This window comes from Sapajus apella, unplaced genomic scaffold (genome assembly GCF_009761245.1).
Source record: "Sapajus apella isolate SASKATOON/1434 unplaced genomic scaffold, GSC_monkey_1.0 scaffold245, whole genome shotgun sequence".
NCBI classification, from domain to species: Eukaryota; Metazoa; Chordata; class Mammalia; order Primates; family Cebidae; genus Sapajus; species Sapajus apella.
Window position 1 is genome coordinate 186,621 of NW_022437185.1, and position 14,698 is coordinate 201,318.

The following is a 14,698-nucleotide window of genomic DNA, read 5'->3' on the forward strand; positions in this document are numbered from 1 at the left end:
CTGTGAGCCCCCCGCCTGAGGAACTCCCTCCTTCTCCTGACCTGGCAGCCAAGCGTGGGCTCTGAATGCGGAGTGCATGGCTGCTAGGCTGGTAGGGGCTGTGGGAACAGGAGCCTAGGGGACCTCAAACTGCCTTGGCTCAATTAAACTGAAATTCACCTGCCCAAAGGGCTCTGGCCTGAGTCGGCAGAGCTGCGTTCCCAGGCCAGAAGCAAGGGGCATGCCCCTACCTCCACCGGGGCTCCTGGGGCTGCAGAGGAGGCCGCACTGGCTGGCGTGGCCTGCTCCGCCCCACATGTGACCTTGGGGAAGTGTCTTTGTTCTCTGAACGGCCGCGTTCCCATCTGCACAAGGAGGTGGAAGGAAGGACTTAGAGGAGGTTTCTGGGCTACCTCGATTTCATCCAATGGAAGCAGCGCTCAATAAGAAGAGAAGCACAGGAGCCTGGCCCTCCTCACCCGCTCCGAGGCCTGCTGCCCTCAGGGGGTTCTCATGGGGCGGAGGAGAGGCTGTAATTAGCAGGGTCACCGGTTGGGTGGCGCTGGGAATGCTCTCGCAGCGGCACAAGCTACTGGAGTTCCCAGGATGGAGACCAGCCCTGTGGAGAAGGGAGGGGCTCGCAAAGGTGTCCTGAGAAAGGACTGTCATAAACAGAACAACCACAAAAAAAAAACCAGGAAGGGCTTCGTGGCCAGGGGCCCCGCTTGAGCAGAGGCATGAACGAGAAGGCAGCTGATGCTCGTGAAGCCCTCCTAGGAATCTGGCCCCATCCCAGGTGCTGAAGATACAGGCTCATTTATCCCACACAACCCAAGAGGCAGGCGGGAGGGGAATGATCACACAGAAGGCTCAGGTGATGTCTTCAAGGTCACACAGCTGGGAAGCCAAAGACCCTTGCCTCGATCTCTGGCAGCAAAGACTCTGGACCTGCACTGTCCACTCTGGTAGCCGCCGGCCACCATGACATGGACGTGTGCTGTGAATGGAAAACACGCACACTGGGTTTCAAAGACTTTGTATGAAAATGAAAGCAAACTATCCCATTAACAACTTCATATTTATTTTTATTCATTTTTCTTTTCTCTTTTTTGAGAGCGAATCTCACTCTGCAGCCCAGGCTGGAGTGCAGTGGTGCAATCTTGGCTCACTGCAGCCTCTACCTCATGGGCTCAAGTGATTCTCCTGCCTCAACCTCCTGAGTAGCTGAGACTACAGGCATGTGCCACCACACTCAGCTAATTTTTGTATTTACTTTAGTAGAGACGGGGTTTCGCCATGTTGACCAGGCTGGTCTCGAACTTCCAACCTCAGGCGATCTGCCCGCCTCGGCCTCCCAAAGTGCTGGGATTAAAGGCGTGAGCCACTGCACCCGGCCACTGAACTGATATTTTAGTGGGGCTGACAGAAATATATATATCAGTTGGTGATAAATACTGTGAGGAAGGATAAAGCCAGCTAAAGGATTACATGCGCATGCCACCATGACCGGCTAATTTTTGTATTTTTAGTAGAGATGAGGTTTCACCATGTTGGCCAAGCTGGTCTCAAACTCCTGACCTCAAGTGATCCACCCTCCTCGGCCTCCCAAAGTTCTGGGGTTACAGGCGTGAGCCACCGTCCCAGCCCTAACAACTTTTATATTGATTACATGTTGAAATATATTGGATATAGTGAGTTAAATAAAATATGAATTAATCATACCTATTTCTTGCACTATTTTAATCCGGCTACCAGAAAATTTGAAACGAATATGTGGTTTACATTACATGCCCTTTGGACAAAGCTGATCTATACCATGAACAAACACATTTAAAGATTAAAGAAGGAGCGTGGGTCCTCCCGTCACTCTTTGGTGGGGAGCTGGGGCCAGGTAGGTGCGAACATCAAACATGGAGCAGGGCAGCGCCTGCATCCCCACCTCCGTCCCAGCTGGGCCAGCCAGCAACAGGTGGACTCGGGCCTGGGATGCGCACTCCCTGGCCCCTAGCACATCAAGCCATGGCAGTTACCATAGAGACAACAAATAATCCTAAAAACTGAACTTGGGGAAGTGGAGATGGGGAAATCTGCCAATAAGAGAGGGGCAACCAGGCTCATCCGGAAAGGAAATCTGTCTGCTGTGTGTTGAGGGTGGGGTGGTGTGGGAGCTCCCATCCCAGGCCAGGAGAGGGAGGGAGGCACAGCCCAGGCCGGTGTTTGCACAGGGTTTTCCGGGCCTTCCTCCCTAACCGCCCCACAGCCCTCCTAGCCACCACTCCCCACCTCCCCTCCCTATTCACCAGAAATTTCCTATCTCATTCCCCCATTCTGACAGTCTGACTCTGAGACCCAAGTAGAGGTGTGGGCAGATAAGCGCCAGCCCTCCCTGATGCCACCCTCTCAGGCTCTGCCCCTGACAGAGGCAATTCCCCTAAGAATGTCAGAGGGGGTGGTCTGGGGCCAGAAAAATAAAGTTGGAAAGCGTTACAGTGCCAGAAGTAGTGCCTACCATTCATTCTTCAGCTGAGAAAGAGGGAGAGGACCTCTTCCCAGGCAGACCCACTGCTATTAGATGTAACACAGCTTTGCCAGTCACTTTGGCCATCTTGGACAAGGGTGTACAGGGACCTTGGTCTCCCTATCTATGTCCAGAAGCCTTTTTTGAACTGACTCCAGGTCCCAGGTAGTCTCTGATTTCTCCCCCAAAGGGTGGCACTTAAGTTCCCAAGTCCTGGCAGCATGGTGCATGGAAAATGGGGGTTGGCTCAATATTCCTGTTCTCTAGACCAGAGTAAGTGTCTCTTTGGGACAGCTCCACCCAGAAACCATATCACCAGTACCCACTTCCAACTTCCTCCGGTGGAAGGACAGAGAGCCAAGGGGTTTTGAAAGCAGCAATAGGGGGAGGGGAAGCCTCCGCTCTCCCATCGGAATTCCTCCCTTCCACTTGACACAAAACTCCATTCAACAGAGAGGGAGACTGAGGCCCGGAGAAGGGCACCAGGTGGCGTGTGGTTTATGCCAAGGCTCTCTTCTCTCAACTGCCACAAACTTCTCTTTAGAGTCTGTAAAAAATAAATCCTTCTCTCTCTCTCCTCCTCTCTCTCCTCTCTCTCTCTCTCTCTGTTGTGTATTTGGTAGCTCCAGATTTCACTAAGCTATAGTTAGGCAGGTTCTGGGCCAGCATGCCAGGCACACTGTGCTGCTCTCCTCCTGCAGTGAGCCCCTACCTATGCCAGTCTAGCCAGAGTCCTTCCCTCTCAAGGTGCCACCATTCCCAACCAGTAGCAGCTTAGTCTACGGCAAATTCCTACCCCTAGACCCACCCCTAAGAGCTGGGGAGGGGAGCCAGCAGAAGGAAATTCCAGAATCACGTGCATCCCCCCAAAAGCCCAAGGATCAATCAACTCACAAATGGGCAAAGAGACCTAAACACACGCTGAGACTGGCCCAAGGTCACACAGCAAGCACATTAGGAGCAAATCTGGGACTAGAATCCAATCCCGACCCCAATCCCGTCCCCAAGGCTGTTTCCCAGAGATGCTCCCTGAGGATGAGGCTCTGGGTCTCTGGTTCCAGAGGCCTGCGCCCTACCCTGCGTCCCAAGTGCTATAGAACAGGGAGAGGCGTCTTCAGGCCTGTGTACCCGGCCAGCTGCAAACCGCATCCCGGGTCCCCAGGCGCCGCGGACCCGCCCCGCCCCTCCCTCCGCTCCCCGCAGCCCAGAGCCTTTGTCAGCCACGCGCTCACACGCTCACACACACAACCGGGCCGCCACGCGCGCACACACCCGTCTCCCTAGCGCACACCCGCAAGGGGCGCGAGCACTCGCCGCACGCACGCTGGGGGGTGGAGGCGGCGGAGAAAGGAAGGAACTGACGGGCGGTGGACTGACAGACGGCCTGGGCTGGGGGAAGGGAAGGAGGCCCGGGAACCTGCGGCTGGGGTGGGAGGGGCGCAGAGAGACGCAGAGGAGACTCTTGGAGAAGAGGACAACGGATGGGCCGCCAAGGGCTGGAGAGGACGCGCGGGCTGCTCCGGGGTGGGGACTCCTCCAACCCCTGGCCCCCGGTGGGTATGAGCGCGGAGGCGTCCCTTGCCCAGTGGTGCCTGAGCAGAGGGCCCGTGGGGACCTCACGTAGGGCCTGGAGCTAGGAGGCCGGGGACGACAGCTCTCTGGGGTCCCCCAAGGCAGGGGTGGGCTGGGTGGGGTCCTGGCCCCCGGGCGGGGTGGGGCCCTCGCTCACCTGCCACGGTGTACCTGTCCAGGTAGTTGAGCACGTTGCCCAAGCTGAGGATGGCGGCGGCTGCCCCCCGCCCGCGGCCCAAGCTGGCCGGTTTGGGCTGCTGCGCTCCCGGGCCCTTGGCAGCAGCTGCGCAGCCGGGAGTGCCGGGGGTGCCGGGGGCTGCGGCTGGGGCCCGCCTCACGCTGCCCGACAGGGTCTGCACCTCATCGTCCGCGGCCGAGACTCCAGCGCCGCCCGCGCCGCGCGCCCCGCAGCAGCCGCCACCGCCAGCCCCGCGCTGCGCCCCCCGGCGCCGCCGCCGCCGCTCCGCGTCCGCCTCCTCCTCCTCCGCGCCGCCCGCCGCCGCCGAGGCGCACTCCAGGCACATCATGCCGGCCGGGATCGGGGCGGCGGGGGGCGCGGGGGGCGCGGGGCCCAGCCTGGGCCCGCTCAGCGCGTGCGTGCGCCGCGGAGCCGCCGCTGCACCATCCCGGTCGGGCCCCGTCGGCTCCTGCGCTCCGGCCCCGGCTGCGGCGCTGCCACCGCTCAGCTCGATGCGCCGCGGTGGCCGCCGAGGCTGTGACAGCTGCGGCCCGGCCCCGCCCCCCGGGCCCGCGCCCAATCAGCTCCGGGCTCTGGCCACAGCCCCGCCCCGCACGTGCTGCCCGGGGGCGGGGGCCCGGGGGTGGGGGGCCGGGGGCGCGCGCGGCAGAGCCCCTCCCGCAGACAGGGGCGCAGTCACCCTGGGGCCTCAGGGCCGCGAACGCCCGCAGGGAGCGGGAGAGGGTTTGCTCTGGCCGCGGAGCTGGGAGCCGGGTGCTGGTGGCGGCTCCCAGCACCTCCTCAGGACTCTCCACCCAACCCCTGCCTCGGGCGTGGACTCCCAGCGGAGGCGCTGGGAGAGGGCTGAGGGCTTGAGCGTCTTTGGGCGAACTGGATAGAAGGGTCTCCGATGGCTGAAGTCAAGGGCGCCTGTTGGAGAGCCGGCGGCTCCTCCCATACTCACACGCCCTGCTTTGAACAGTTCAGGGAGGGCCCAGAACCTCGACCTCCACCAGGCATGGTGGGCTGCGTCGCCCACTTCCCCAGGACAACCCAGATCCAGCCCCAATCCACCCCGGGCCCATTCCTGTGTGGACAGCCGGCCCTACCCTTGCCCCACAGAGTGGCCGGCAGCCCCTGGCAGGGGGAGCCAGGGCTCTGATTGGGGCCCAACAGAAACAGGATATTCAGAAGGGGCCTTTCTCTCCTGAAGGACCCATCTCTAAGCTTCAGACTTCCCAGTGCGTGCCAGTGTAGGAAGCCCTCAGTGGCAGACGGGAGGCTGGGTCCTAACTCAGCTCTGCCCTGGTGTGTGACATGACCCTGAACAAGACACCCACTCTTTCTGGGTCTCCGTTTCTGTATCTGGGGGCAGATGGCAGGATGGGATTCAGTCACTTCTCCTTGGTGGGGCGGGTTTGGGGAGTTCTGCCTCCTGTGGAGAGTGGTTGGGGAGCTTCTGTGTTCCTGACTGCCATCACGGTTACATCCCTCCTCAGAGGTGCTGTGGCTCTGTGACGATTCCCCCCTTCCCTCCCCCATTCACCTGTTTGGGGCTTTCATTGAAATTAAAATCCTGTACAAACAAAGTGCAGAGGACAGAATGTTAGAACTGGACGGACCTTCAGAAACCAGTTAATTATTCCCCGTGTTTCACAGACAAGCCCCAGGGCATGGACATGACCTATCAGAACAGGCAGCCAGTCTGTGGCCAGGCTGGAGCTCGCTCCCCGCTGCACGATTCTCCAGACCCGACATCCATGGGCAGGTGCATCTGATGAAGCTGGCGGGCACAGTGAGTCATGGCATAGCCAATGGGTGACGCAGCACGAGGCACCCCCTCCACTGTCTCTTGTGAGCAGAGTTAATCCCCAAGCTGGTGTTTCTTGGCGCCTTCAAGGTGTATTTTAAATTCTGCAAAGTGACTAAAAATATGCTTCAGCGTGCTGGGTCTGAATGGCTGTGACGGGAGGGTTAGGAAAACAGATTTCATTCTGAAAGTTGCCTGCTACCTCTTTCCAGCTTGCAGAGCTCAGGCCTGCAAAGGTGGATGGGGGTGGGTTCCCCTGGGTGGCCTGGCATGATGGGTAATTAGCAAGCAAGGACAGAGCTAGGCGCTCCGTGGGGCTAGAACCTGGCCCCCGCAATGATCCACAGAAGTGCGTGATGGTGCCAGCAGGTGGACAGAGTGCAGCTGTGGGAGGCTGCCCAGCGGTGGAACGGTGTCTGGTGGTGAAAGACACAACCACAGCTCTAGACCCAACCCCACAGTCCCCTGCAGGGGGACACTTTTAGCCTCGACAGAAAGGGGTGCATTCTCTGTCTATTGCCTTCCCTTTTCACCACTGGGAAGGTCCCAGAGCAGGGGAAGAGGGTGGCATTGTGAGCCTTTCAAACCTGGGGACCTCTGAGCTGCCACCAAGCAAGCCAACGGTTCCCACTGTATTTCACTGGGGTTTCAGCTCTAAGGCAGCCTCTAGGATAGGTCCTTGTGTGGGAGAGGGGGCCACCAAGGGCAGAGCGACAGGGAGGACAAGAAGTGCTTTCTGGTTGTGCTGCCCTGGGCAAATCCCCGCAGCCTTCTGAGAAGCCCTGGCAGTATCCTGGGACACTCAGACATAAGATTGGTAGGGTTCTTTCCTCCATGTTACCAACGAGGAAACTGAGGCCCAGGGAACGGAAGTGATTTGCCCAAGGTCGTGCACCTGGTAAATGATGGCACATGGACTCAAACCAGGTGTGTCCACCCTCGAATCCAGCACTTCCTCCACTCTCCCACTCGCTGCCCTCAGCCTCTGCAAGACACTGTTTCCTCAGCGTCGTAACAGGAGGCCGAGCTCCATAGCTAAAGGACCTTCTGAGATTCATCTATGAGATCTAGAACACAGCTTCAAAATCAAATGGGGGCCAGGTGCGGTGGTTCATGCCTGTAATCCCAGCACTCAGGGAGGCCAATGTGGGTGGATCACTTGAGTTTGGGAGTTTGAGACCAGCCTGGCCAAGATGATGAAACTCTGTCTCTACTAAAAATACAAAAATTAGCTGGGCATGGTGACATGCACATGTAATCCCAGCTACTCAGGAGGCTGAGGCAGGAGAATTGTTGAACTTGGGAGGCAGAGGTTGCAGTGAGCTGAGATCGCGCCACTGCACTCCACCCTGGGTGACAGAACGCTGCTCCGTCTTGAAAACAAAACAACAGAAATTAAAAACAAAACAAACAAGAAAAAACAAAAACAAATGGGGGAAAAAAGAAAAGAACACACACACAAAAAGAAAAAAATGGGGCACAGGACATTCATGACCATTATTCAAAGGGCGGATATATTCAGCAAGTAGTGGGATAAACACAGAAACGCAGGTTTCCTTGCCCAGGGACTTTTCAGAGCCTTAACTATGAGAATGGACACTCTGAGTCTCCCAGAGGGAAATATACGGTGCCATGTTCCCAGGTGTGCATGACCACAGAATGTCTTGTAAGACTGGGGCTCAGCAGAGCCACACTGAGAAATACTGGCCTAGAATGTGCTCACTCCTCCACGGCTGGCAATTGGGAGCTCAGTCCGTCTGTCCCCTGCCCATCCTCCTGCATGGGGCTGTCTCCAGGGCTCAGGCCTTGGTGGCTTCCCTTCTCCCTTAGCAGCTTCTGCCTTGGCAGCCTCTCACCTAGGCCTGAATTTTACTTTTTTTTTTTGAGACGGAGTTTTGCTCTTGTTACCCAGGCTGGAGTGCAATGGCGCGATCTCGGCTCACCACAACCTCCACCTCCTGGGTTCAGGCAATTCTCCTGCCTCAGCCTCCTGAGTAGCTGGGATTACAGGCACGTGCCACCATGCCCAGCTAATGTTTTGTATTTTTAGTAGAGTCGGGGTTTCACCATGTTGACCAGGATGGTCTCGATCTCTTGACCTCGTGATCCACCCGCCTCGGCCTCCCAAAGTGCTGGGATTACAGGCGTGAGCCACCACGTCCGGCCGAATTTTACTTTTTTTTTTAAATTTTTTTAAGAGGTAGGTTCTCACCAGGTGGCTCACTCCTGTAATCCCAGCACTTTGGGAGGCCGAGGTGGGCAGCTCACCTGAGGTCTGCAGTTCAACACCAGCCTGGCCAACATGGTGAAACCCCATCTCTACTAAAAATACAAAAATTAGCTGGGCGTGGTGGCAGGTACCTGTAATCCCAGCTACTCAGGAGGCTGAGGCAGGAGAATCAGCTGAACCCAGGAGCAGAGGTTGCAGTGAGCCGAGATTGTGCCATTGCACTCCAGCCTGGGTGACAAAAGTGAAACTGTCTCAAAAAACAAACAAAAAAAGAGGCAGGGTCTCTGTGTCACCCAGACTGGAATGCAGGGGTACAATCATAGCTCATTGTAACCTTGAACTCTTGGGCTCAAGGCATCCTCCTTAAGAAGGGGCTTCTTGAGGCCAGGCTCAGTGGCTCCTAGATTGGCTCCTGGGTTATGCCTGTAATCCCAGCACTTTGGGAGGCCAAGACAAGCAGATGACTTGAGGTCAAGAGTTCAAGATCAGCCTGGCTAACATGGAGAAACCCCATCTCTACTGAAAATACAAAAACTAGCTGGGCGTGGTGGCATACACCTATAATCCCAGCTACTCAGGAAGAGAATCTCTTGAACCAAGGAGACGGAGGTTGCAGTGAGCTGAGATCACCTCACTGCACTCCAGCCTGGGTGACAGAGCAAGACTCCGTCTCGGGGAGCGGGGGGGAAGGGAGGGGCTTCCTCTCCTGAGGGTCCACACTTCAGCTTCCCAAGTGGCTGGGACTACAAGCGTGCACCATCACATCCAGGTTTTTTTGTTGTTTCTTTGTTTTTAGCAAAAGGGTTTCACTATGTTGACCAGGCTGGTCTCAAACTCTGGGGCTTAAGTGCTCCCACCTCAGCCTGCCCAAATGCTGGGATGAGAGGCATGCCCAGCCATAGCCTAAACTTTCAATCATCATCCATGTGACCCCGACACCCCAACCTCCGTCTCTATTCAGGGCCCCATCTCCAAACACTAGATCCATGTGTGGTCCCTACGCATTCCCCTCCCCACACACAGATATCCCACGGGCACCTTGGGCTCAACACATTTGAAACTGAACTTGTCATCTCTGCCCCAACCTGCTCCCACTCTGGTATCATTCATCTTTTGGCAGAAAGCATCATCGTCCACAATGTCACCAAGCAGGAAGCCTAGGGGCCACTGGGGCTCCTCTCACTCAACACCCACATCTAAGGCCTTTCCATTTCTTCTCTTTCACTTCTCCCCATGTCCACACTGCCCGCTCTGCCCGCTGGCTTAGCTCAGACCTCTCTATGTCTCACCCCGACCCTTGCGAAGCTCAACATCACCTGCTCTCACATCCCCCTCCGGTCTTTTTATTTTTGAGACAGAGTCCTGCTCTGTTGCCCAGGCTGGAGTGTAATGGCATGATTTCTGCTCACTGCAACCTCCGCCTCCCGGGTTCAAGCAATTCTCCTGCCTCAGCCTCCCGAGTAGCTGGGATTACAGGTGCACACCACTATGCCCAGCTAATTTTTGTATTTCTAGTAGAGATGGGGTTTCACCATGTTGGCCAGGCTGGTCTTGAACTCCTGGTCTCAAGTGATCCACCCACCTTGGCCTCCCAAAGTACTGGGATTACAGGCATGAGCCACTGCGCCGGACTGGCCCTTCGGTCGTTCCTCCATATTGCTTTCCAGTCACTTTCTGAATCACACAAAGGACCTCATCATTACCTTGAGCGAAACCTTTCTAAGGCTCTTCGCTGGCTATAGGGTTAAAAATGTCTAATTTCCTTAAGGACCTCTAAGAGCCTTCACAACCTTTCACAACCCATGACGACTGTCTCCAGCTTCAGGTCCTGTGACCCATCTCTCAAAATTACCCTCCGCCACACTGAACATGGAGCTCCCTGAACTCACAGTTATGTATAAGACTTCCTGGAGCCTGGGGGAGGCGCAAGAATTGGGGCACTTGTCTATAGCCCCCGTCTGTCCCTCAACAGAAAAGCCCTTGTCCCACTAACACAATGATGATTCAGGACCACGGAGAGCATCCCGCACGCAACCCCTGACCCTGACTGAGGCATGCCCTGCCTGTGCCGCCTACTCACTCATCCTTCCCACTTGTCCTTCAGGAACCCAGCACAGAAACAGCTTCCTCCAGGAAGCCTTCCCTGACTCACCTGAACAATCATTTCCTCTCTGGGCTATTGAGTAACCTGTGTATCCTTCCATCACACCAACACCATGCTGATTTTGTCTGTACAGGAGTCTGTTCTCCACCCTTCACCAACAGACCGTGAGCCTCGAGGGCCCATACCCTTTCTGATTCATCTCCACGAGCCAGTACAGAGGAGGTGCTTAAAGACTGATTGTCGACTGAATGAGTAAATGACATTTAGCAGGTGCCCAGGAAATGTGTATTAATTTGTATCATGTGTCTGCTGCTCTGAGTGAGTCAGAAACGAGCCGATTCCTCTCCTGGTCCCTCTGGAAGAGGTATTTTCTTCCTGATATGACTCCACCCTCCATTAGCTTCCACCTGCCATTTGCCTCCACCCTTTGATTAGCCTTCCCCACAGGCCACCACCCACGGTGGGGAGAAGGCACCTCCTCTCTGCTCTTGCTGTCACCAAGCTGAGGACTGGCTGTGGCCTCCCTTCCCTCCCCCAGCCTGAGCCTGCCTTTGCTTCGTCTCTGCCTCTCTCTCCTGCTCGGAACAGATGGCTCTGAGTCCTCACTAACACAGAAGTTCCTGTTCTGTCATTAGAACATTTTTAACACTTTCTAAATTATAGGAGCTCCAGTCTCCTCTCATCATGGATTCAGACTCAGAAATAAAGATGCCACTGAAGGTCATCGAGTCCAGCCTCTTCCCCAGCCCATGGAGAGGCTGCATCTCAGAGATGGCCAGTGGCCGCCCAAGATATCGTAATGGATGCTGCCTTTGTTTATGTTTTCTGTCATCTTGTTTTCTTTCTTGTCTATTTTTATTTTTATTTTTATTTTTATTTTTATTTTGAGACAGAGTTTTGCTCTTGTTGCCCAGGCTGGAGTGCAATGGCGCGACCTCGGCTCACTGCAACCCCCGCCTCTTGGGCTCAAGGAATTCTCCTGCCTCAGCCTACCAAGTAGCTGGGATTACAGGCACATGCCACCTGGCTAATTTTTGTATTTTTAGTAGAGAAGGGGTTTCTCCATGTTGGCCAGGCTGGTCTCGAACTCTTGACCTCAGGTGATCCCCGCCACTTTGGCCTCCCGAAGTGCTGGGATTACAGACGTGAGCCTCCATGCCCAGCCTGGCATCTTGTTTTCTTTAATTCCTCTTTGGTTTTGGTGCTCAGACTTCCTTCCCCTTCCAAAAGCACCCAGTTTCCTGGTCTTAATGGGTCTACAAACCAAGGCATGGGTGTAGGAGTCAAGCTAGCCCAACTGGAATCTTTTGTCCAGGGCTTTAAATCTTGAGGAGGGTGGCAAACAAACAGGGATAAAAGGTCTAGAGTTCTGGCACAGGCCCCAAAATAATATGGCCTAGGAACCCCGGCTCCTGAATCTCCAAACTTCTCATCAATTCTATGAGTTCCTGATATGCTTTCAATACAGTTTTGCCTAGTTAAGGTAGTCGGTCTGTTTCTGTCACATACAACACAAACTGATAGGCTCACACAGGAGCGCAAGCAGCCGCATGCCTCTCTGTGTTGAGAAAAAGCATGACTCCCGGAACCTCCGGCTGCCTGCTGCCAACGTTGTCCGTAGAGGCTGCATTAAACAACCGCCCAAACCCATCCAGGCACAGAGGAAAGTTAAACACTTCAGGGAATGAAACAGACCAATATTGGGTGCTGCAGAGGAACCAGCCAGGGTTAGGGTATGGGAATCCAGATACACAGGTTCAAACCCCCAACCTTCAGAACAAAGTAGAAAAAGAGATTTTAGGCCAGGCGCGGCGGCTCACACCTGTAATTCTAGTACTTTGTGGGTCTGAGGCAGGTGGATTGCCTGAGCTGAAGAGTTGGAGACCAGCCTGGTCAACGGGGGAAAACCCTGTCTCTATTAAAAATACAAAAAATTGGACCGGGCGCGATGGCACACACCTGTAATCCCAGCACTTTAGGAAGCTGAGATGGGTGGATCATGAGGTCAGGAGATCAAGACCATCCTGGGTAACACAGTGAAACCCCGTCTCTACTAAAAATAACAAAAAATTAGCTGGGCATGGTGGCACGCGCCTGTAGTCCCAGCTACTCGGGAGGCTGAGGCAGGAGAATCGCTTGAACCCGGGAGGCAAAGGTTGCAGTGAGCCAAGATCACACCACTACACTCCAGCTTGGATGACAGAGAAAAATAAAAGATACAAAAAATTAGCTGGGTGTGGTGGTGTGCTCCTGTAATCCCAGCTACTTGGGAGGCTAAGGCATGAGAATCTTTTGAACCTGTGAGGCAGAGGTTGCAGTGAGCCATCAATCCATTCCACTCCAGCCTGGGCAACAAGAGCAAATATTCGTCTCCAAAAAAAAAAAAAAAAGGCTTATACCAATATCTCCACATGGGCACACGCCAACATGGAGATGCACACACAGGTACACGTACATGCACACAGACACTCACACCTGCATTCCAGGATAATACCTAGAGCTGGAAGGCAGCGTGTGTCTGGAAAGAGCAATGAACACATGGAGAGAGCCAGGTCAGGCTTCAGGACTCGTCCTGCTGAGCAGCATTTTTCTTCCTGTTGACATTCCCAACAAATGAGTCCAGAGTATCAGTGGCTAGGATTACCCAAGTGCCCTTAGGCGGGGAAGATGTGTTCTTTTTACCAGACTCCACTCTAGCCCGAGTGGCTGGGCTCTCTGCCCACCAGCACTGGCCCCAAAGAGGCAGGAGGTGGGAGTCTGGGTTGGCTGCAGAGGAGATATTGGTCCCCATCATTCACAGCATCCACCCCTCCAAGAGCTCCCACTCTGCCTCAAAGCCCTTCAGACAATAGCATCGTATCCACTCCCGACCGGGCATCTCGTGTGGCTCAGCCCTGGGAGCTCCACCTTGCCCTGCCCAGCAACCCAAACAACAAAATACACTTGAGTCATAAGGAACTACCCTGGATCACAGGATTAGAGCCCAGCTTCTCTGCCTGCATCTGAAGCCCCTCTGGTCCCAGATGGCCCCTCTCACCTCCTCTCCCAACTCAGTGACACACGCACCCTCCTCTCTGGCCGCACCACACCCCTCCATGATTCATTGCATATCTTCTGCTCGGCCCTCAGTGGATACGATGCTATTGTCTGAAGGGCTTTGAGGCAGAGTGGGAGCTCTGGGACAGGTGGACGCTGTGAATGATGGGGACCAATATCTCCTCTGCAGCCAACCCAGACTCCCACCTCCTGCCTCTTTGGGGCCAGTGCTGGTGGGCGGAGGTTATGATGCCAGCCTGGGAGAGCCCAGTCACTCAGGCTAGAATGGAGTCTGGTAAAGAGAACACATCTAAGTCCGGACATAGTGGCTCACGCCTGTAATCTAAGCACTTTGGAGGCCAAGGCGGGCGGATCACCTGAGGTTGGGAGTTCAAGACCAGCCTGACCAACATGGTGAAACCTCGTCTTAAAAAAAAAAAAAAAAAAAAAACACATCTTCCCCCCACCTAGAATTCTCTTCCCCCACACCTAGTTACCAACTCCAACACCACCTCCTTGAAGGCTTCTGGGGCATGGAAGCCCTTAGTTTTCCCACAGGTGTGCCACACTTGCCTGTCCCACCATGGGCTGCGAGGTGCACGGGCAGGGCTGGAGTCTGATTCACTGCTGGACACCCGAAGGGGCACCCGCTGATACCAATGCATGTTCACAGAGTTGGCATGAAAGAAGTTTCTGCTTTTCCTCTACTGGACGCTGGGTGGGGAGGTGGCGGCTGGTGTTTTCTTTTTGTTTTGTTTTTTGTTTTTGAGATGAAGTCTCACTGTGTCACCCAGGCTGGAGTGCAGTGGCACCATCTCTTCCCTACAAACTCTGCCCCCACCCTGCCCCCGCTGGATCAAGCGATCCTCCCACCTCAGCCTCCCGAGTATCTGGGACCACAGCCGTGCACCAACACGCCCAGCTATGTTTTTGTATTTTTGGTAGAGATGGGGTTTCACCGTGTTGCCCAGGCTGGTCTCGAACTCCTGAGCTCAAGCAATACACCTGCCTCTGCCTCCCAAAATGCCAGCATTACAGGCGTGAGCTGCCATGCACAGCCAAGTGTTCTGACCCACATTCACTCATTTTCTGGGAGCCTTGCCTCGCAGGGGTCCTCCCTGAGGCTGCTGGGAGGAAGGTTGAGACCCTGGAGCTGGGCTTCTGTGAGCCTAGACCCAGCCTGTGCAAATCACGTGAGGCTCAGGCTAGAAAGCCACATCAACACACCTCTCAAACCCAGCCAGGGAGTCAGTGGCTCTCAGGGAGTCAGG

At 55.3% G+C, this 14,698-nt stretch overlaps 1 protein-coding gene across 7 annotated transcripts in view; it reads right to left on the bottom strand.

The window, feature by feature from the left end:
- The window catches only part of SPNS2 (sphingolipid transporter 2), a 39,652-nt gene extending 35,039 nt beyond the window's left edge, over nt 1–4,613 (bottom strand). For all 7 annotated transcript variants that reach the window (XR_004266178.1, XR_004266177.1, XM_032271706.1 and 4 more), the window contains exon 1: nt 4,227–4,613. Coding sequence is in view for 5 of the 7 variants with exons in the window: in XM_032271706.1 (XP_032127597.1) it covers nt 4,227–4,596 (370 nt within the window). In the remaining 2 variants the exon portion in view is untranslated. The remainder of the gene's footprint in view (nt 1–4,226) is intronic.
- Between the last annotated feature and the right edge of the window lie 10,085 nt (nt 4,614–14,698).